This window comes from Symsagittifera roscoffensis, chromosome 3 (genome assembly GCF_963678635.1).
Source record: "Symsagittifera roscoffensis chromosome 3, txSymRosc1.1, whole genome shotgun sequence".
In the NCBI taxonomy this organism is placed as follows: domain Eukaryota; kingdom Metazoa; phylum Xenacoelomorpha; order Acoela; family Convolutidae; genus Symsagittifera; species Symsagittifera roscoffensis.
This window is the reverse complement of record NC_087064.1, coordinates 14,500,440-14,524,669: the sequence shown is the minus strand read 5'-3', so window position 1 is coordinate 14,524,669 and position 24,230 is coordinate 14,500,440. Positions and strand designations below refer to the sequence as shown.

Genomic DNA, 24,230 nt, shown 5'->3' with positions numbered 1-24,230 from the left:
TCGTTCTAAAAGCAAGACAAAAAACGTTTTTGTAATTTTACGCCTTCCTAGAAAAAGGAATTAAATCAAGCAGTCAACCCTCTCCTGTCATGTAAGAAGTTTGAACTATTCGAAACGGCAAACACATAACAATTTCGAATTTCGCCTTAGACACTTTATATCATACAAAAAGACCTGGAAAGGTATTGATCATACTTATGACGTATAACTATCATCCTAAGGCTGCCATCCTAAGACTGCCATCTTAATGCACCGTTTTGTCGATATGATTCCTGCAGCCAAAAATAAAATGGCAGTTTGTTGCACACAAATATAAATTAGCTGAACTTTGAAACTGAATCGAATTGAAACTGAATAATTTAAATGTAGTTTTGGTGTCAGTTCATCTATTTCTCGCCCGATTCTATCTCCGCGTTTAGGATGGGGTCGGACGGAAGAATGGGGAGTTGTGTGAAACTGTGTTGCAACAGGTACTGTTCGAGGGGGTTGGACAACTGCACTTTAGCCTGGAGACACATCACTTCTTCCCGCGCTGGTTCAATTTCACCATCACTCGTAGTGTCATCAACAACTTCTGGGTTCTTTTTTAAGCCCGTTATTCGGATGGCCAGCTTAACTTCTTCCGTAATCTGAAAATGATTTGAAATTAAATCTGAGACTTATGATCAAAGCATAACAATAGACTCAAAGCACAAGTGTTTTGATATTTTTTGAGAGATTCAACTTTTTGAAAAAAAAGTATAATCTGGTTCAAAATATATTAGAAAAAATGAATACATTTAACTTAACCTTTCTACTTTATTTTCCATTCCTTTTATTAATTCTTACCTTCAACTTTTGTGTTTTGGAAACGTTTTCGATGTTAATTTGGAAAAAGAAAACGCAAAAAAGTTGGGCCTTTTGAAATTTTAATCTTTTTTTTCTTCATTTTCTCACTTACCACAATGGAGAGGAGTGGGACTGTCAACATGGTCTTAATCTCATACACATATCGGGGCATCAGAGGACACTTCCCGTAACTCAACATGCCCCCTTCACACACTAGCCCCTCTTCAGTGACACCCAGGGCGACTTCCTCCCCCCACTCTTCCCCTATTGCTAAGCCAGGTGCCTGTTCTAGTTGCTGTTGTGACTTGTTTTGAGGTAGAATGAGCGAGACTTCAATTCGGGGACTGACTAGTTCACGAACTGAAACAAGCACGTCATTTATTTGATAAAAGTAACTATTAATACTTTAAGATTTAATTATTTGAGGGGGGGGGGGGGGGGCAAAAATTGGGGCGAAATTTTGTTTTTTCTTTTAATTTCTCTTAAATTTTTTTTCTTTTAAATATTCAACCGTGGCGCATTTTCAACATCTTTCTTTTTAATTGAACTGAAGAGTTTTTGTGTTTTACCAACTCATTGAGATATAAGAAGTGACAGTGACTCATAGCTTGCCTGGTTCGAAGTCTATCTTGAGTGTGTAGTTCTTTGCTGACTCGAAAATGCACTGGGGCGAGTTGGGCTCGGTCTTGCAGGGGTTCAACACCAACACTGCATTGTCATCTCCAGGAACTCCTTCTGAATCTGAAATGCACAACACATTTTCTTGAAAAATATCTTCGTAACAATTAAAATTCAGCAGAAACACAAATACTAATTAGATTTAAAACAACGGCAGTTATAAAATTTTCATACCCCCGCATTTTTCAGGATTTTTTTTCAAAAACATTCGTTCCCCAACTTAAATGTTAAAAAATAAAGACTTCAGTTCCAAAAACAAGAGCTACCCGAAGTTATGTTTTTCAAATATCATACACAGAAGTATGGAAAATTTTTTGTTTTTTTTTAATGAAGGGGAATTTACTCGACTGTCAAATATCCGAAATTGTCTATTTTATATTTTGCTGCCGGAAACTCACCACAGCTGCTGGTCTTCAATGTAGCAGTCATGCCTTCCTGCAGGTATATGTGACCATATCCATGACCATGTTTGCTCTCCCTTTTCAGGCTGACTTCATTGAGGGATGCGCGGAGGAGAGACCTTCTCAACAGAGTCGTCCTGTCCCCCCACCAGTCTAGACCACCGTGACCTCTGTTGCTGCCATGACTGAAAAACAGAATGGATTTGTATTTTTTTTCAAGAACCAATTTAGTGAACCAATTAATTCAGACAGGGAACCAACAACATATGAGCTGTTTACTTTATTAGACAACTAGTTTACGCTTTATTAATAACTATATGGTATTGTCGCGTTTTCTTGAGCCACAGAAACAGCTCAATAGCGCGCATTTTTGAAGAGATTTTTGAAGAAAATAGAATAGATTCCATTCTTTTTTTCCAAAACACGAGTTTGGTACGGACATCTGGTAAATTGAGTCGAAAACTCAGTTTTGGGTTTTTCAAAAATGTTTTGAAAATGTTGCTTTCTTTTTTTTTGCTTTTACCTGCTAAGAAAGTCATAAAATGATGCGGACGAGGCTTCAATTTGAAGTACGAAAATCAAAACAGATGCAGTATATGACAAGATGGACCCGATGCAAGTCATGGTTTATGTGGTATTTTTGTAATAGGTTGACAAAGTTAAATATATTGCAACTGTCAAACAGAATGCGTTTGTGGCAACTGAACGAGCGGATAAAACAGTTTATGATCTTTGTCTCTGTAAATTTTGTTCTATCGAAACTAAATATTGCAACTATCAAACAAACAGGTTTGATTTCATATGATAAATTTTGCTATTGGTGTTCCTTTTATATGGAATTTTTTGCAGTTTAGTGTGTTTATATTGAAATATATTTATATTTATTTAGATTTAGTGAGGTCAGCTAACAGTTTATTCAGTGTGAAAAATACTTTTTATGAGTCTAATTTTGAACTTCAATAGTCTTTTTTCATCTGTTCACACTTTCGTTTTGTTGTCTTTTTGATGGTTATGGAAATTTTCACGTGAACTCAATTATGGAGCAACCTAGTCTAAAATTTAGGAGCAAATATGATTTCTAAGTTCACGGCTACTTGAAATTTGTACAGGTTTGGACGATATTTAATTGAAACGAGCTGTGTGAAATCCAATCCATAGCGATACAAGGGGGGCGTAGACATTTGTTTAAATTCATTACTAACTGAAACAAAAAAAATAATTAAACCTCAATTTCCAAAATCACTTGATTAATTGAGGGAATTAAATTTTTTAAAACTATTTCAATGTTCGGTGACAAGCAAGTTTTTCAAAATATGAGTGAAGAAATCGTGCAATAGAAGCCCAGTTGCACTCCTACAAAGTTTCTTTTATTCTTATTTATTGTCTGACGATTTTACAGTGCTGATTTAAATTATTCGGACAAAATGAAAAAAAAACGATGAAATTTAAAACACATTTTTTTTTCGAATTGGGTTGATTTTAGATAATAAATGATGAATAAATAATTTACTTAGAGTTTTAGAAGAATCATTATGGTGCAATGTGTTTTGCAAAATTCGTGCCCAAAATTTTACCACAAAATCGGATCGTTTTAGACATTTTTATTCAATTAAAAATTACACCAAAACTACGGATTCATTACTGTTAAAGCCCTATCAAAGTAAACTTTTTACGTGACCCAACAAAGTTTAAGAAAAATATGGTCTCCAAAAATTGCGCAAAAACGTTAAAAAAATGTTTTTGAAAGAAATTAATGGCTTTTATATAGTAAAAATGACTATTTTGGCTATCAAACAAAAATAAAAATTTTGACGAGTATACCCTTCTTGAAATTTTTGGGCCACATAAAGGGGCTCACTTTGAACTAACTTTGACAGTATTTGATTGTGTAGTTTTTTGCAATTTTTAAATGAACTAAAAAAATTCTAAAATGATCCGTATTCGGAGTAAAACTTCGGGCCCGATAAATAATTTTTTTAGCAAAAAAATTGCACCATAATAGTTCTGCTCAAATTCTAAGCAACTTTTGTCCTCATTACTTTTTGTCTAAAAATAAACCTTTTTTTAGAAAAACGCGTTTTGAATTTTAAATTTTTATGTGTTTTTTCTGGATAATTTAAATCAGCACTGTAAGTCTACAGCTTAATCATAATACATGGTTTCAGATTTTCATTGCTGGCTCTTTATTATTCAAAAATTATAGATTATAGCTGAGTAAAAATGATTTACTATGTTTCTATTTTCTTACACAATTAAGAACATATAATGGATTATGATAAACAGGGGCGGATCTAGGATTTTCTCGAGGGAGGAGGTGGATTTTAAAAATTTTTTCGAAATTTTGTCGACCTTTTTTTTAGGTCGACCGAATTGATTTTTGAGCTCTCCCTACGCATAGTTTAGTCCCTGTTTTAGCCAGAATTTCTGCGCCGTAGGCAAAGTTTTGAAAAAACAGTCGAAAAAGGCGTTTTTGGCACTTTTTGGAAAAGGCGCCTTTAGAAACATTTTAGAATCGGTCGGCCAAAAATGGATTTCTTAAAAAGTACCAAAAAGGGGACCCTTTGGGCCGGCAGGGGTCGAATTTTTGAGGGGGGGCGTCCGTTCCTCCCCCCCCCCCCCCTAAATCCGCCTTGATGATAAATTAGAAAAGTATAATCATTTCTTGCTGAAAGTTGTCCGACAATTGACAGTTGCATTATGTCAAGAGAAACATTTTTTGTCTTTTTATTTTGTTTTCACTTTTTTTCGCAGTACTATCCCTAGTCCAACTTAGGTTGTTTTTTGTTGCTTCAAAATATGACCCCTCTCCATGATAACACCCATTCCGCGAGTGGGTAAAACCTCCAAGCACATTTACAGACATAGAGAGGTATAATACATTTTCCTTGCTATCACTATGGAAAACTTTGCCTTAATTGGTTATATATTGTTGATTATGATGGCAACCTTTTTTGCATGGTTTTCGAATTATAATCTATTTTTACCCAAGACTTTGTTTGGTGCAATCAACTCAAGCATATTAAAAGAAACAGTGCACTTTTTGAACACCTCTCTTAGCGTGAATTCTGTCTGGATTTGAAAGTTTGCGTGCATTTGATTAGTCACTTGCGGTCAGCTATGCAATGTCCAGCAATATACAAAAAAGTAAAAATCTTTTAAAAAAATTCTAAAAAAACAAATGGGATTAGAAAAAAGGTACGCATTTAATAGTTGTCTGAAAGTCGAAACCAAAAAAAAAAGAAAAGTGAAGATACCAACTTGATCATCGGTCATCGGAGATCAAAATATATACGCTGAATTGTTGGTGCTGAAAAAATGAAAACCCAATGATTCGTTTCAATTGTAACTTTTAAGTTTATTGTGTGCTTAGCTCTGGAAGCAAATTACAAACAAGATTGCTCGTATCAGGGCAAAGCCCCTATTGTTCCGACTGCCCTTTAAGGTTTATGGAGCAGTAATAACATGATCAACATAAAAAAATTAAATGAAATAAAATAAAGTGGAAATTTTTTTTTTAATTTGGAATTTTTCTTTGAAAACCATCACCCCACACGCCATATAAGTACAAAACAATAAATTCTTCACTAGTAACAGATCCACTATGGCAATTAAGCTTCTTTCAACAATTTGGAATCATTTCTAATACGGATTAAATCTCCGCTTACGCGTTTCTAGTGCGAATTATATCGCGCGTTAATTTTCCAAAATTGACCAAAATGGCAATCTTTAAACCCCAATAACTTTACGAAAAAGATCATATGTGAAATATCTTTTCAATTTTGAACTCGGGACAACAATACCCTTTGAATGATGTAAGAAAGTTCCGTCAAAAATGTCTAGTTAAAAAGTCGAAAATTGTCTGAAGAAAAAAAACCCACCTCGAGCACAAATATTCCGTTACTTTCGTATCGAAAAACGGAACAAAAAGAGAGATTTCGTTCCTTGCAACAATCGATTATGGCAAATAAGCTTCGTTCAACAAATTTGGAACGATTTATAAGACGGATTTAATCTCCGGTTACGCGTTAATAGCGCGAACTATATCATGCGTTAATTGTCTCAAATTTGTCAAAATGGCCAAAATGGCAATCTTTAAACCCTCATAACTTTACGAAAAATGATCACTGGTGAAATTTCTTTTCAAATTTAAGCTCGGAACAACAATATTTTTTGAATGATATAAAAAAATTTCCGTCAAAAATGGCTAGTTAAAAAATTTGTCTGAAGAAAAAAAACCCACCAGATGACAGTTATTCCGTTACTTTCGTATCGAAAGTCGGAACAATAAAAATTTTTAGACAAATAAGTATGCTTCTTTGTGAAATTGAATTTTCTTGTTAAATGCTTAATATCACTAATTCGTCGTTGCTCATTGAATACTACTGAACTCGCGCAGTTTGCGCACTGCTGAAATCAAAGCAATGAAAAAACAGACAATACTGTTCGTATCAGGGCAAAGCCCTGAATGTTCCGACTGCCTTTTAAAGTTTTATGGAGCAGTAATAACATAAAAAAATTGAATGTAATGAAATAAAATGATATTTTTTTTCTTCTAAAATTTGAAGTTTTTGATAAAAAATCATCCCCCAACACGCCATATAAAGTACAAAAGGATAGATTTCGCCCCTGTAACAAATCAATTATGGTAAATAAGCTTCTTTCAACCAATTTGGAACAATTTTAAGAAGGATTAACTCTCCGCTTACGCGTTAAAAGCGCGAAATATATCGCGCGTTATTTGTCCCAAATTGGTCAAAATGGCAATCTTTAAACCCCCATTACTTTACGAAAAATGATCACAGGTAAAATATCTTTTCAAATTTGAGCTCAAGACAGCAATACCTTTTTAAAGATAAAAAAAATTTCGTCAAAAATGGCTAGTTAAAAAGTCGAAATTTGTCTGAAGAAAAAAAAACCTACCCCGAGCACAAATATTCCGTTACTTTCGTACCGAAAGTCGGAACAATTACTCAAACAAAAGCTAACATTTCCAATTATTTTTATGATACTTTTGCTCTCGCTGATTGAGAAAACATCTTCTTCCACTTCTTGTTCAAACGCTTCTCCAAAGACTTATGACTTGCGTAAAATTTTACCTTGAAGCGCTTGGAAGCATCATAGTGACTTATTTTTGTTATTGTAACTATTTCCACGAGTATTTTCTTGAAAACCACGGTTTGCTTTTCCGACTAAGTGAGTTTCTACTTGTTTTTTCTCTTTAGTGAAGGTCCGAATGTTCGGTATAAGTTTGCAGATTTGGGTTTAAATTGCAGACTGAAATTGCAGATTTAAGGCTCCCTCTAATAATAGCAGTTGCTCTAGTGTCTTTGGCGGAATTAAGTTTAAGATTGACTTAGTCTTCTATTGTTCTGACGGATAGCCTGACTCATCAACGTCAGAGCCCAACCACGACAGTTTGTCGACTGAGAACCCTTTTTTAGAGAGCTTTAACGCAAACTTTTTGGTGTATAACCTTTTGAAGACCACTCCCACAATACAGTTATGGTCTTCGATCAAAACTTTAGAGGCAATATGTCTTCCATTAGAAAGAATTACCCTGATAAGCCATGGCAGTTTTCATTTTTTTTTTGATTTCGTATGTTTACCGCGGACAATTTCGTGGTTGCAATGACTGCTGATCAGATTGTCCGAAGGTAGCTGACTGAGTTCCAATGATGGCAAGCACACTGACCCAGGTTTCTCTGAGATGCTGAGAAAGTACAAAAAGAGAGATTTCGTTCATTGTAACAAATCAATTATGGCAAATAAGCTTCGTTCAACCAACTTGGAACAATTTATAAGACGGATTAAATCTCCGCTTACGAGTTAATAGCGCGAATTATATCGCGCGTTAATTGTCCCAAATTGGTCAAAATGGCCAAAATGGCAATCTTTAAACCCTCATAACTTTACGAAAAATGATCACAGGTGAAATATCTTTTCAAATTTAGGCTCAGGACAACAATACTTTTTGAATGATAAAAAAAAATTCCGTCAAAAATGGCTAGTTAAAAAGTCGAACTTTGTTTGAAGAAAAAAAAACCCACCCCGAGCACAAATATTCCGTTACTTTCGTACCGAAAGTCGGAACAAATATGCATGAAAAATGACTGAAATTCTTCCAGTTTTTAACATGGTGCAACTAGAGTAGTCTAAATCAAAAATTCAAAAGAAACAACGAAAATGAAAAACCAATCGGTTTTACGCTTGCTTTTTTTGCTGTTTAAAAAAGTGCCGCACATAGACATGAAGACATTAACTATTGATCAAAAAATATATACATATGTTCTAGCATATTATTTGCGAACGAAAAGTTGTTCTAGATGTAAAATAGGATTCCAATAGGATTATTAACATTCTCACGAATCAAAATTTTTTAGGAATTCAAAAATTTTAGAGTATTGTCATTGACTGACCGAAATTAACTGGATTAGGAAAACCAGACTTAATTAATTATACCTATTTTTCGAATCCACGACAAACACTCAACACAATAGATCACCGATTATCATGTCATACTTGTTTTTCGTATGGCCTGAAAGCTCCTGGGTTTTGGAACGAAACCTGCATTTGGACGACTCCTTTTGCATATACTCACGCACACCATACTATTAGTGCCGGAAGTAAGAGGTAGACTTCAATACTTATAGCTGTATTACAGTTTTTGGTTCACAGTGTTTGGTTCACTGTTTTTGGTTCACATTTTTTGGTTCACAGTTTTTGGTTCACAGTTTTTGGTTAACACTTTTTATAAGAACATGACCTTTTTGCTTTTCCAGTGAGCTCGTTCAATCAAGTTGTTCGAACCAAAAAAATATCTATGAATTTGGTAACTTATACACTGAAAAGTCCCTACCTAATTTTGGATCTACTTAACAATCTATTTCCCCCTCCTCTAACGTATCTACTGAAGAATCGCCAGCACTGTAAATAAAAACATTAAGTTCGCACTAGAGCGTTGAATGTAAACTCAAATTTTGCTGCATTCTGATTGGTCGAAAATTCGCTGCAATTAATCTACTTAACAATCTCCCCCTTTCTTGATAGGGGGAGAGATTGTTAAGTAGATCCCAAATTTTTGATAGTCTATAAGTTGACTCATTTTGAAGTTTTTGACCGAATATTTTTTGAAATTGATTTTTTGGCGAAGTTTCTAATGGAGACCTTAAAAGAGAAGCCAAAACAATCCACATACCAATAAGAACAAAGCAAATGCATTCATAGTTTATTCAATTTTATATGTAATGCAAGGTCATTCATAATTTTTATAAAATAAAACACCGAAAATCATTTTTTTCCAAAAATGCTACAAGAAAAAAATATTTTTTCCGAAAATGCTACAATATCAGAACAATATTTGTTTTTTTTTTAATTGATACATTCATTTTTTGTGTCTGTTCAAACAGTCCCACACAAATCAGTCCGATACAAAACAGTCCGAAAAACAGTCCCTAGTAATCATTGTTTTAACAAGCCGGTAGGCCGAGAATTGTCCTTTGTTCAACAAACATTTTAAAAAACTAGTGACCGCCGCAGTCGCGCCAGCGTGTTGCGAGCTCGCCAACAGAGGGTAGGACTTAATACAAAATTTAGAGCCGGTTATCGATGCAAAGCGGCGAGGGCAGCGCGCTCACTGGCGACCTTAAGCCGGACTGTTTTTTTTCCTTCGTTACATGATTTTTTGGAATATTTTGTCTTGGACTGTTTTGTATGGGATTGTTTTGTAAATGCACCCATTTTTTGACGTAAAAAATAAGTTAAACCAAAATTTAATTTTTCAATTTACAAATTAAATCGACGTTTTACAATTAATGGTCATGTATCTGATATAAGCGCATGTGAAGAGGCTACCTCGTGTACAAAAGAAAATATATGCTCCGAATCAACAATGGGTCCTTGACAAACCACCCAAAGTTCGGCCATGGCTCTGTGAAGAGCGTGTTTAAATACAAAACGGCGTTAGCAGTATGGCAGTTGTCAATCTGATCCTTTATTTTTGGCTCGTTGTCTGAAATAATTTGTTATTTTTGGGCTTTTTCATTTGGATTGAGAGTGATGATCTTGGTTGAGTTTGGTCTCGTAGACAGTCTCTACATTTAGAGAGTAGTCTATGTCCAAGGGGTAAGCGGGCGTCTCTTTGTGGATGCCCATACCCATGTACGCTGCACCCACAGCACTGGGCACTGTCAACCGCACAAATCGCACGCCCGTGAGAGTTACATCCTCACTATATTTGGGACGCATGCCGTCTATGAAACCTAGAACACAAAAAAAACAGTCTCGGAGAAACAATTTCAGCTGGTAACTGGAATGGTTAAATAGTTTAGTTCATTTTCACGCGCCGTCTATGAAACTTATACAGAAAAAAATCTTCCCCAAATTTTGAGGTAATTCAATTTGAAAATAGTTTAGCTCATTTTTATGTGCCTATTTTGTTTTTGTATCACCTAACTTGCCTTCAATTAAAATGTCAGGGAATAAATTTGAAAATCAGCCTTAAATTTGAAAATCAGCAATTTTTTTTCTGCGAATCCACGTTCGTGAAAACTCACACCGATCCAATTTGCTCATAGTTTTTGAAAACAGTTTATCGATAAAGTTTTCATGTGTTTAATCTATGATGGCACCTCTGTATTTTTTGTCCGCTGATTTTATTTACAGTATATAACAAAATCTATGCCATAGATTTTACTTGCAGAGCAAAGTTAAGTCATCAATTGTTTTTGATATCTAAATTGTTCACCTTGTTTGAGTAGATGGAAACTGTTGAAAACACTGCCCACCAGAAGCACCTGAACACTCTTCCCATCATAGAAGATGCTCTGAAGTAAGTTAAATGTATCATTAAAAGTACGTTTTTTCAAGTAGGTTATTGATGTTAAAATAGCAGAGAATGTTCATTTATCTTTTCAATAATTTTGAAAATAAATTTCTGATTCAAAAAACGGAGCGATTATATTAAAAAGCTATAAGAATCAGGTAAAATAACTTAAGTATAATAATTCACAAGAAAAATAGATTGGAAAAGTTTTTTTTTGTTTATTGTTATTTTTATGAAACGCTAAAAAATGTGGACTTTGAGTCCACAGTACAGTGAAGTATAGTAAACATCACAAAAAATTTAGATTGGAAAAGTTTTTGTTCAGTGTTGTTTTCTGAAAATGCGTTAAAAAAATAGTTTTTTGTTCAGCGCAAGTTTTTTAAAAAGCCTCAAAATGTGGACCTTGAGTCTATAGTTAAATCTGCGACAATAAGTATACTTTTTAATACTTTTGTTTTGAATTCCAAGTCACGAATGAATTTTTTTTTACTATTCTACATTTAAAACCGTTTTTGAACGGAACCTGTATAAAAATTTAAGCGGGCTTCACTTGCACCTGCGCGATCCGCTTGAATTTGCGGAATTCATTTACACAGTTATTGTACCGGCAAATTTACGTTAAAAGTAATTGGGTTTGTATTCAGCAAGTACTTTGTAACAAAAATCTATTACAATTTGGAACATATTTAATGGTTTTTATCCGGATTCCAGGATTCCTATCGCACCAAAATGTGCAGATATCCAGTACACAGTTTGATCTCGTAATGGTTTTACTTTTTTGTCATACAAACATAGTTAGATCATGAGATCAAAAAAAAAGCTGATTATTTCGGTTCCCTAGTCGAGGTGCTCGACTTAAGTTTCGAATTTTAACGAGCATTTTTTCTATACATACTAAAAAATGGCAGAGAAAGTCATGCGTAGCATTCTCAATGTTGGCGGAGAATGCCAGAATATAAGTCGACTATCTCGACCCGAGTATGAGTACTGAGAAAGGGTTTACTAACTGGGTTTGCCCTGTTACTGACAGCTACAATTGATCTTCCGAGGAGATTTCCGCAGTGATAGAAGAGGTGTCGACAGAACAAGTCCCCCTCTTCTGTGGCACCCCTGGCCAGATGGGCACAGAAGCGGGCCATGTATGTCTTGTCCAGGTAGTAGAAACGAGGCAGCATATCGTACCAGTCAGAGACCTAAATGGCCATCTGCTTGTTTGCCAATGAACTACTCTCAGTTTCCATGCAATTGTAATACATAAGGCAATCACCCAAAAACGATATTATAAGATTTCTAATTCGGAAATTTTAATCATTCTTGCAGCCCAAAATACGACTGAATAGTCTTTAGTATGATATGACGCTCGATCTCCCGTTACGTGCCTTTATAATAGCTAATTTTGGTCTGAAAAAAACGCAAGCAAATGCAAAATTCTTTTTCATCTTCAGTGATCGGAGCATTAAAAATGCCTAATGAAAATCCAGTAGTAGATTTTTGTCACTTAGGCTCGAATTAAGATCAAAATAACTAATTGGTTATTGACATTAAAAACTACCAGAAGAATTGAAGGTGTGGGAAGAAAAGGACTTTGCGTGGGTTTAAGTTTTCAAAGATATATAAATGGCTCTCAAAGTTGGAGTTTTGGACGAAAGCTCACCGTCTCTAAGTCGAGTCGATAAAACAAATTATGATGAAACACATGATCAAGCGAGAGCGAATAAACCAGGGGGTGTTTTGTTGCTCTTTTTCAGTCCCCCTTTGATTCTTTCTGAATTTCAATATATGAAATTCTATTTCAAATAATGTTGCATGTTATAAACTGCATCAAAACGTGTCAGCGTGACCAGGTGAACGAATTTTTGACAACATTTCTTAAATGCAAAGTACCGTGTAAACAACTTTTGAACAGCTTTATTTTGTAATTTTACGGGGGGGGGGGGGGGGGACTGGAAAAGAACCTGTTTTGCGTACCTTGAAGTACTCGTGTATTTTTCGCCTGACTACTGTGAGGTCAAAGTCAGTGCGTCTAAGCTGGTCATCATGGTCCACACACGTTTTAATCGCCATATACGCGATTCCATACGCTACAACACAAGTCAAAAATGTATACATTACAAGATTTCTGGGTACACGTGTGATAGTTGGGTCCCGGAATTACAATGTGTCCCTAAAGAAAAATGCTGATGCCTTAAAATCTTCGAAAACATGGTTTGCAATTGTTTACTCGATTTTTGAAGTTTTCACAAACATTGCGGGACCCATCTTTCATACTCGCTTTTTTTTTCTGGGCCCAGCTATCATACTTTATACCAATTTCTGATATTTCTGAATTGATAACTATTCACGAAAAAAGTAGATCAACGATTCAATTGATTCTTTATTGGTCAAAAATCAGCAAATCATATGGGGTTAACCATATTAAACTGGCCTCACTTTCGGTAACCATTCAAAATGTAATTTTTTCTAAAGATGTCGGAGAAGCTAGCTGCTTATTGTTTAAAAAAAAACTCAAATAAAAAAATACAAATGCATCCAATATCAACAAAAGTTCAGTAGCGATTCTCCACAACGAGTTGCAAACATTGTATGTTGGAATTTGCCGCATAGAAAATTAGTTTCAGTTAAGTCCACCAAAATCTCTATCATGAACCAAGATACCTGATGCTTCATCAGCGAGTATATGTCCCCACCCCCCACACCCATGCCAAGACCCATCCGGGTTCATCAACATTGTATTCTGTCCTGTCCCACAAATCGTCACTATTCCATGTCTGCAACAGAAATTATTGCAGCTATTTATAAATATATTAATATATTTGTTCAAATTACAAATATATTTTAAAAGGAATTCCGTAATTAACTCGAAAAGTTTCTGATTTTATTGGTCACGTCTTGAGTTTTGGTTTTTGAGCAATTATTTCCATCCTAATTGAAAAATAGTTTTTGTTATAATTCGGTTTAAAAACAATGAATAACATAGTTTCCATCTTAATCAGATGAAAATTGATGTTAATTGTAATAAGTCTTAGATTTGTACTAGAAGAGGGTAGTCTTTCAGTCTTAGTTTAATACTCCCTTTGGCTATACTCTCGATAACCTCAACGTCATTGATAAAAAATATTTGTAAAAAATGATTGTTTCATTTTGTTGATATAGTGTGCACTTGTTTGGCGAAAAAAAATCATTCTTTTATTCTTTCTTCCAAGGCCGTTTAAAAGTTAAGAAAGTCGAGGCCCACCATGATCCGTGCTCGTTGCTTGAGGGTGAGGCAACATTACACAGCCCAGAAAAATAACCAAAAAAATTGCATGTAGTTCTTAAGCAGGGGCACAACAGCGGTTCGCCGTGATGAGCTGTACAGCTCGTATGTTGGTCCTATCCCTCGTGGATAAATGATCTTAAAAAAGAAGTGACCTTGAGGACGCGGAGAGTGCCCCGAAGGTGTCCGTCCACATGTGGCACTCGTCACAGTCCTCAGGGTACCTGGACATCATCAGTTTCTCGATATCTGCCCTCGTCTGCGCACACTCCCCGCCGCTCAACGAGAGACCCTGAACAAAAAAAAATACGAAAAATTCAGATTCATATATTCATATACACTTTTATAATTCTTTACCTAATTGATCTATATTGATAAGCATAGACTTTTGTCTTTGTATTAAGTCTTTAGTTCTTATTTACCCCCCCCCCCCCAAAAAAAAAAAAAAAAACTGTATTTAAGTTCATCTCCCTGAATGCAACAGTTAAAAGAGTGTATTTTTCTACTTACTTTTACTAAATTCTTCATCAACTCAAATATATAGTTCTTTAAAAAGTAAATAGTTTGTATTTGGTTTTGACGATTCGCAGAGTGTCCGTTTTGTTTCAATTTAAAAAAAAACTTGTTTTGTTTTTGCGCTTTGTCAACATTTTTTTAAAAGTGTCATTTGCTAGATCATATGAGAGCACTACGCTTTGCAAAACAACTAGTTGAATTTAAGCTTTATATTTTTTATAAAGACATTTTTGACCCAGAAACAATTTAATGGAAAGTTTTACCTGAGAGCATTGACAACCTATGAACCAACTGATGCATTTGTGATTGTATTTGAGGGTGCTGTATAACTAAAACTAAAATATTTCATTTCGATTTTAGCTCTGATATTTTGACATTTAATTTCATTTCCCAGTTTTAATTTGACTAGAAATGGGAAGACTTTTTTTTCAACTTCATTTACTGTAAGTTGTTGATTTCTATTCATCATGAAACGCGTTGTCAATGGCGAAAATATTTTTTTGTAGTTGGTACATAGTTCGTGAAGATAGCTTACAAGGAATAACAAAAAGTGGCCTAATACGAGTCATAGGGGCATCCAAATTACTATCAAAAGCTTTTCAGATACCTGTTTTTCAATAATGACATACTGGTATGTTTTCAAAGTATGACTTCAGAATGCTATAAAGTGGGTGTCAAAAATCATAGCAGTAGCATTTTGCCAGAAGAATTGAGTGACCAACAGTGTCAAATTTTTTCGACAAATTGATTAAAGTACAAACAATGTCATTTTTGGTGGATATATTTTTTTGCAATGTTATCAATGACATCTACCAAATTTGCGTCCAGTGTCTTTTTGTCCTTGTTATCAAATACGATGAGACGTCAAATCATATGATTTTTAAATAAATTTAGTCATTCTGTTAGATTTCAAAGTTTCAAGAACGCTACTGATTACAGGATGAAGTAAAACTGGTCTGTTGTTTCCAAACTGATCTTTTCCTTCTCCCTTAAATAGCATTAATGTTTTCGGATGTTTTAAAATTCGATGGAAGTACTGCTACGACTGCTTTTAAACGGGTCTGAATTACTTTTTCCTGATTGAAATGATGAAAATTTCAAAACAAATCATTTTTAAGTTTACATTTCAAAAATATTGCAGATATTTTTGAATGCCAATTGGTTTTTTTGTTTTTTTTTGTTTTTTCTTAACTCCCAAAACACAACAAAATTTGGAACAAAAGACAATATTTCTGTATTTCAAGCCCTTTTCAATACGTCAAAATAAATGAAAAACGTGTCAAAATCAGATATGATGTTTTTTTGCAGAGATGGTGTTTGGGTAGAGACGAATCTACCCCTATAGTCTGTTACTTTCTGCAAAACTTGAAAAAAGGCATGGAAGACATCTTCTAGACTACCCAAGTCCAAGTACCTTGAAATTTTTGCCGAATTCTTGAAGTATCTTGAAGATTTATCAAAAACAGCAAATGTACCTCAAATTAATTACGGCTTTTTCTAAAGTACCTAGGATTTCAAACTCCTTGAGTAAAATTGCATAAAAGTGTGCGACAACTTTTTTGGTTTAGTCTTGAAAAGATCTTCAAGATTCTTAATGATTTGTTGAAGAATCTTTAGATCTTTAAGATTTCTAGAAAAATTTTTTTTTACATTTCAGAAAAAAATATTTAGCGAAACAACGTTACGAACATCATAGCAGTGTTTGTTTTTCACAGTATAACAAACCTTCAGAATAACTTTAGAATAGTTATTAGAAAGACTAGAATGGTTTACGAAAACACTTTTTTTGTTTAAAACAAGTCGTCATATAGGGCCATCAATTTGTTTCTGATTTTGACTTTTGATCAACAAGTAAGCAGGAGAAAATGGGGTTTTTGTAATGGCGAAAGGTGGCAAGTTGAAGAGTACAAAATAAAGCTTGCTCTGAAATTGGGTTTTTGTGCATATAGTATATAGCTGTTTTTTTTTCAGGAAAAACCAACAAAACAGTAATCAATTCTGATTACGTTGTTAGAGATAGGTATCTCCAAAATTTTTTTAGGTATTCAATACTTCGATAAAACTTATGGCCCATTTATTGAAATTGAATTGCTTATGGTGAAAATTAGTACATCTGGTGTGGTTTGTTCGGTGTCTGATTTCCACTTTCCTAATTTTTTCCCTCTCTGTGTCTATATTGAGAGGTCAGCGGTTTTTTTCTTGAATGAAATGCCCTTTTTTCACAATAGTGTCTCATGTTTCTTGGTTACTTATTTTTTCTCTTTTTTTGTTCGCCAGCTTGCAACGCTACCCTTGCGCAGTATTGTAAATAATTCCAGGCCACGCTTCCTCTTGGCATAAAACTTTTGCATTGGTCTGTATAGCAAGGCTTAAAAATATTCTTCGAAACAGAGATTTTTAAAAGAATCAAAGTGTTTGTTATGACTATCAGTTCGAAAATTTTTTTTAAACAATCAATCAAATTATGCTGCAAATGATAGAAAGAATCAACGAAATTATTCACAATTTATTACGTTTCCTTGCCTGAAGTTCCTTGAAACTGAGAATTATCAGAAATTTTTGCAAAACCTCAATTGAAGACACCTCGATTTTTCTTTCGCTTTACTCCCAAATCTTTATTTGGTTCCAATAAGGTTTTCATTGACTGTCCTTAATATCTGTTGATCAATGGTATTTTCTAAATTTTCCGCTCAGGAAAGTTTTTGAAATCCTTAATCAACAAATTTTATCGTGCAAATGTTTTAGATCAAAAACTGATGAACTCTAGTTCATTTTTTTATTTATAGGTGCTTAATTTGTTGATAAAAATCTGTCAGATGTTGCCTCAATTTTCTTTGAGACAAATAATCACCAGATTTTTTTTAAAATTTGCTCTGAATATTATTAGTTTTACGACAAATTTCGAGATATTTAAATGGCTAACTGAAAAATTCGGTGTGTGTAGGACACTGGAATCATAAGACCAGTCTTTAAACCTGTTTGAATTTTGATGGCATGATGAAAAACACAAGATCAGACAGAAATCATAGATAAAGGTCTTATTACGGAATCCGCTTACAATTTACAAAACACACACACAGTTTGGTCTAGTAATCATTTTAAGTTGAGAGGTTCATGAAGTAAAAAATGCTTAGAAATTGCAAATTTGGCTGACATCTGATAATAATCGCGCGCAACTTTTTCAATTTTTCTTTAACTTGTAGCGTATGAGGCAAAGTATAATCCGGCATAAAAATTTCAAAATGAAATGAGGCATGATAGTTGACCCAAATAATGTGTGAGTAGATGAAAAAAAGTTCATTTTGAACTTGACTTTGCTTCTGGTGACAACAGCTTCAAATATTGTTACAAAAATTGTTTATTTTTTTAAATGCTGTTGAAACGGTTCAATAAAAATTGTTCTGACGTTGATATCGCCCCGAGTCGGATCAGTCTTGATTTACCAGAGTGCGGAAGGGGATTGCATCATCGATCATCGCCTTCTGTTTGGCCTCCACCACCAGATGGTGGATGCGTTCCAGAGTAGTGTCTATGCCCAGCAGCTAAAATCAGTAACCCGGGTTGACCTCCATACACCGAAAAGTCTTATCATACAATTCCATACATCAAATCTATGGAAAATGCTTGTCATACAATTTTCGTACAAGTTCTACGTCAAGCTTGTAGAATCAAGAAGCGAGTTGTTGATGCAAAAAAAAACAAATGAAAGTCATTGTGTAGTCTTCTAGTAGACACAATTGAGCGCAAACTCACTTTCTACTATCTAAAATGACCTTTTTAATGTCTCTTTTTGACAGCATTTACTTTAAATTTCAGCTGAATTTGCGCTTAATTTTGTCCACTAGTGTATGTCTTATAATTTGGCATTGGATTTGTTTGGCATTCACTCTTAGCATAGAACACGGACCATTAGAGCTTTTGGAGAAACACGGACCATTAATGTTTTTGGAAGAACACGGACCATTAATGCTTTCGGAGAAACACGGACCATTAGAGTTTTGGGAGAAGCACGGACCATTAAAGCTTTGGGAGGAACACCGACCGTTAAAGCTTTTGGAGAAGCACGAACCGTTAAAGCTTTGATTGCGAGCCTTGAAAGATAGAAAATTTAATAGCCATCTTCGCAATCTTATAAGCTGTTTTCAGTCAAGTTGATCAATCGAATTTGTAGTTATTAGCACTGGTGATGTGTGATAACTGATTGTCTAAGCGAGCCAGTATTGAAATGATTCAACAATCTCAGATCTGATTTTCAAGATCCAGACCTATCTTCAGACTTGTTTTTATATTTAAAGTTTTTTGATGTATTTTTCAAGTTAACGGTTAAGTTTTTAATAATGGTGGGAATTTAGGAGTAAGAATGCTGAAACTATTGACTAATCAAGCGATTTTTGCTGGTCTTGTGCGCAGGGCATATCAAAATACTATTGCTATTGCAATATATTGCAATATGTATATTGCAATATTCTATTTTGAACAATTATCATAAGCAGTATATTGATATTTATCCTGCAATATATTGCAATATTTTGCAATACTTAAATTGATTAAGAAAGCAGCGCTTAGGTTAAATGCACGTAATAATCCTGCCATTTATAGCTGCCATTTATGCTTATAATGATTATCGGAAAGGTATGCTGCCTGCTAATCTGGAAATGCAACTTTTTCTTCATTACAATCATAAATTTTGGGACATTAATACCGTGAAAGAATGTGTTGACAAAAATAATCTTTGATAGTTGTTTCCAATTCATTGTTTCTTGCATTTTTCTTCTCGGAAGTATTGCAATATATTGCAATATCATATTGCAAATGTGAAAAAAAAACAATATTTTATTGCCAAAAAATTCAGAAAGCAATAATATTGCAATAGTATTTTGATATGCCCTGCTTGTGCGACTCACCCATGGGTTTGTGTGTGGTCCGTTGACCGTTGTCACCACAGATCCTTTATGGTCTAACACTGCAATTGTCGACGAAGTAGTTCCCCTACAGCAAAACGGCAAAAAGGATAAAAAGAATCTAGATCTGCCCAAAAAGCAGGCCAAATTTTTCATTAGTTATATTTTTCGAAATAGATGCTTTTTAGTCAAATATAAAACGGAGTTTTTTCTTATAATTTTTTAGAAACAAAGTAGTTTAATGCAGGGGCAGATTTAGGGGGGGACGCTCTCTTCAGGGATTCAACCCAGGGGCGGACGCCTTCCCCTCAGGGATCCGACCACCTGCAGACCCAAAGGGTCCCCCTTTTGTACTATTTTTAGATATCCATTTTTGGCTGACGGACCCCAAAATTTTTGACTAAAACAGTGCTTTGGGAGAGCTCAAAAAATCAATTTGGTCGACCTAAAAAAAGTCGACAAAAATTTTGAAAACTTTTTGAAAATCCGCCTTCCCCTCGAGAAAATCCGCCCCTGGTTCAATGTACTTGACGTAACTCAATACATAGTTTAATTTGCAAGCTATGGGTTCTCTGATTTGAGAAAATTATTGGTTGTTGTGCTTAAGGGCAAGCATGAAATTTTAAACGAACTACAAAGAATTTTTTTTTTTGGAAATCTGCTAATAAAAAACAATGGAAAACTCTTAGTCATTCTGTTTTTGGTGTTTGGATTTGGATGTAACTTGTATCATTAGCAGTTTTGGTCAATCCTGGATAAAATGATCCAAGGTTGAATAAACAATATACAACAAATAGTTTCAATCTTGACCTGATTTAATCGTCCTTTTTTAGACTAAAAAATAAAACAAAAAAGGGGTTCAAAAAGAAAAACGGCATTTTAAAGCGACACTTTATTACCTGAATTTTAAGAATTAAAGTAAATAACAGATAAAGCTCCGAACGCTGCTCTTTGCTGAAAACAAACAAAAAACTTGATGAAGTTGTTTCAATTTTTTAAAGTTTTTGTTTCGTGGAAAGGATTGAGGTAGTATAACTAAGCTTAAAAAATAGTCAAAAAGATTTAGTCAAAAATTAGTTAAATAAAGTATCAATTCCCCTATCATTTTTTACAATATGAAGTATTATAAAGTTGCAACACATTGCAACATATGCCTCGTTACTGATGCATTTCAGATATTTAAATCATTAATCTGCGGTCTATATTTGTTTGAATATAAAAAATATCTGGAGAAAAAACCATACGACCAGAAACATTCCAAAAGTATTTTGAAAAAAAAAGAAAGAAACATCTTACATCAGAAAACTTATATCTTTCCGATTAATAGTTTTCTGATCATTTTAAGAAAATTAATTTTGAAAATATTGAAAATTGTTCGAAAAACAGTGAAATTTAAGTTACAGAACTACAAATATTGTTTTCCTTTCAAAATTTCAAAAAGAGTAAAAATTTGTTTCAAGAGTCTACAATCGTTAGTTTTTTTTACGAAAGAGAGAAAAGAAAAAATCAGAACAAAAATCAAAATGACAAAAATCTAGATTGAGCAAAATTCAAATGTTACCTCAAAGAACTTGGCTTACCTCAAATGTTATGAAAATAATCCTTTCCAAAATGTTAGCCAAAAAAACCAAGTTGTCAAAAAATCCACACCAAGCAACGATTTTTAATCGGAATTCGGCAAGAAGTTGATTACCGAGTGATCATAGGCTCAAAAAACAACGCTAGCTCAGATAATTGAGATAAGGCATTCCGAAAGACAAACTAAAAACTAAGCTGAAGTATTCGCAATAGAGAACCATTAATACGAAATAAAAATGCGACTTTTTTCTCAATAAAAATCCAAACACCAAAAACAGTTCGAAAAACTAGAATGACTAAGAGTTTTCTAAAAATGCGAAGTTTTTAATCAGCAGTTTAATTAGAACAATCAATTAAAAATTTATCAGAACTGAACCATCTAACCTTATGAACGGTGTAAAATTACCCTATTTCGACACTGGCTTGAGTCATAGTTTCAGTTAGTGCAGATTGATTGTTGAAATCTAGTACATACTTTGAGCTAGCATCATCCTAAGCCGACATACTTGGAAAAGACAATCGTCCAATTGAAAAAGAACGCGACTTTTTTTGTTCCAACTTGCGAAGAAAATGGGGTATTTACGCTTGGTGTGCTTTTTTTATTCAGTTATTTTCTGGCGATTAAAACAATAGTTTTTAACAGAATTTTTTCATGCCTCATTTAAGATATTGACACCCTGAAATCAAATTCAAAAAGATATTGTACAAAATTTGGATATATCTTTGACAAGTTGAATCATTTCACCCATTTTTAGGTTGACAGCTCCTGAGAAACCAGAAGTTTCAGTTTGAAAAGTTCCAAACAGTTAACGGAGAAGAGATTTATGATTCAGAATATGACATGTTTAGGTCGCATTTCTTAAAATATTACCCAAACACTGATAATGACGCTCTTTCAGTTTGGCTTAAAAAAATAGATTTCATCTTAATTTTCAATTTTTGGTAAAAAGGGCGAAAATCCCCTCTTTGTACTATTTTGAGATACATTTTTGGCTGACGGACCCAAAAAATTTTCTAAATGTGCTTTCTAAAGGCGCAAACTAAATTTGAGAGGGAAGCGCGCGCCGAAAAAAAAAGCCAAGCGCGCGTCGTCAAAATTTTCCTAAATGTGCCTAAAAACGCTTTTTTACCTTTTTTTTCAAAATTTTTCTTGCGCCGCAGAGTTTTTGACAACGCCCGGTCTTTTTCGTTCTATGGGAGAACTAGTAAAATCAACTTGGTCGACTTAAGAAAAGGTTGACAAAATTTTTGAAACTTTTTTGAAAATCCGCTCCAGCACCAAACCCCCCCCCCCCCCGAGAGAATCTTAGATCCGCCCCTGATTGGTGGCTTATTGAAAAAACCTAACCCATTCAATGCGTCAGGTTGCTAGTTATTTGCTTTGATTCCTTCTGTTTTTTTGTTGATCTTTGATATTGTCCAAAACTATAGTTTTCAAAGTTTTATTTTCCCAAAAAAACTATTCGACAATGTTTAATGAGCAGTTGGAACATTCAGGGCTTACCCCTGGTATACGAGCAGTCTTGTCTCAATCAGGTTTTACTCAGCAATTGAGTTAGTACCGAGTACTCATTCAAACTTATGAAAATCATTAAATCTATGAAATTCAATCAATTAGCACTGGAGCAAATTTGAATTTTTTCACACGATTTTTCAGCACAGGTATTTTTGATTGTGTAAAGCCATTTAATATGCTGTGTTTTATCCAATTTGATGCATCACTCGATACCTTGTTTGATAGGGTTAGACAATAAATATAAAGAAAGCAGAGAAAAAGTGCACATCTGGTTTGAAAAAAATTGAGCCAAAAAATGTAAACTGGAGGATCTTTTCGATTATATCCCCATAAATGTATATTTTTGAGCTCGAATTATCGAAAGTGTGAAATTGAAGCGAACCAATTGGGGCAATCGTAGTTGCTATTAGGGCTGTTACTCAAAGCATTGGCTCTTTTTCCTTCCTCGTCTGCAAATTGTTACAAGTTAAATTTTGGTTCACATTGTCTGATAGTTATGAAATTTGACATGCGGATAACTAAATTAATGACAAACATATTTGGTCTTCACAATCAACCTTGTAAAACTACTCGTTATACCATAAAATTAATGCTTGTTATTGGGGGAGGAAAAAAGCCAAAGCATTGAGTCAAACTTTAAATTTGTTTTAGAAAGCGATATAAAAGACAATGCAGAGCACAATTGAACCCATATTTGGGCAACTTTATGAGAAAACTTATGAAAAAAAATTTCAATTGAAAGTTTTGTAGCAAAATTTGAATCAATGTTACTATCAAACGCAGAGGGGGTGGATATAACTGAGAAAACCCAATCTGCACAACGTCTAAGGCCGCTAACAGTTTCATGTTAAATAAATGTCTTTTTAAAGTTATTTTGAAAGTTTTTTATTTCAAAGATAAGCTTTTGTTTGCTAAAACTATCGCGCGAAAAGTGTCAATATATTAGATAGTGCCTTGTTATTGGGCCAAAACGTCGGTAAACAAAATCTGTATGGCAAATGACTCACCCTTCGATTCCAGCAAAGAAAAAAGGGACTGGGGTGCGGGAGTGAGCTTGAGCATTGGTTGCTGTTGGCAACGCAAGTGCTGGTATGAGACTAGCCATATAGCGAATCAATCCGAAGACCGAAGAAAAAACAGAAGAGTTCAAAAATCAGATCAAGTTGTCCTTGGCGATCGTTACAAATTTCTTCATGCAGTAACTCTAATTAAGCAGCGATTACAAATTGAATGAAATTACTTATGCGCGACACGTGCTTACGGAGTTTGACCTTGGCCTGATAAGATAGAGCTCAAAGTTGATCTCTGTGACCCAGGTTAACTTTCTTGCGTAAGTTGTATTTTGCCAGCTGACAATTTTCATTCACAAATAAAGATCAAGAACTCAACTTGCGGTTCTTTTTCGCCATCAAATACATTCTAGAAGTCCAAGTTAAATTGTTACTTAAGCTCACTGCTTAATAATCATAAGATTTCGATAAGAAGAGAGAAAATCGCACCAATTTTGAAATTATCTCTGACATGTTCAGACATATGCTATCCATTTTTAATTTGACAGCTCCTGAAACTACCGATGATTCAATTTGATGAGGTGTGTCCATACACACCCTCCGAACAATTGCAGGAGAATAGATCTATAATTCAGAAGGTATAAGAAGTACCCTCCCCCTGCCCATTTTCAGGAAAACAAAATTTAAACACGTCTTGAAATACTTTCCAAAACTCTGATAATAAT

The 24,230-nt window shown here is 34.3% G+C and overlaps 2 protein-coding genes across 3 annotated transcripts; both read right to left on the bottom strand.

The window, feature by feature from the left end:
* Positions 1–296: 296 nt before the first annotated feature.
* Positions 297–2,625, bottom strand: LOC134842357 (uncharacterized). Its single transcript, XM_063858650.1, has 5 exons — positions 2,431–2,625; positions 1,905–2,092; positions 1,441–1,569; positions 941–1,188; positions 297–629 (listed from the first exon to the last, which is right to left on the bottom strand). The coding sequence occupies exons 1-5, from the start codon at positions 2,529–2,531 to the stop codon at positions 387–389; spliced, it is 909 nt and encodes a 302-aa protein (XP_063714720.1). The 5' UTR covers positions 2,532–2,625; the 3' UTR covers positions 297–386.
* A 7,081-nt stretch (positions 2,626–9,706) lies between these two features.
* Positions 9,707–23,750, bottom strand: LOC134842014 (N-acetyl-D-glucosamine kinase-like). 2 transcript variants are annotated; one of them, XM_063858151.1, is made up of 9 exons: positions 23,503–23,750; positions 19,405–19,489; positions 17,944–18,042; positions 14,140–14,276; positions 13,384–13,496; positions 12,697–12,809; positions 11,736–11,921; positions 10,651–10,729; positions 9,707–10,165 (listed from the first exon to the last, which is right to left on the bottom strand). In XM_063858151.1, the coding sequence occupies exons 1-9, from the start codon at positions 23,598–23,600 to the stop codon at positions 9,945–9,947; spliced, it is 1,131 nt and encodes a 376-aa protein (XP_063714221.1). In that variant the 5' UTR covers positions 23,601–23,750; the 3' UTR covers positions 9,707–9,944. The 2 variants fall into 2 exon arrangements, with proteins under 2 accessions (XP_063714221.1, XP_063714222.1); XM_063858152.1 differs by lacking the exon at positions 9,707–10,165 and adding an exon at positions 10,227–10,261 and having other exon boundaries at positions 23,503–23,749.
* Positions 23,751–24,230: the final 480 nt, after the last annotated feature.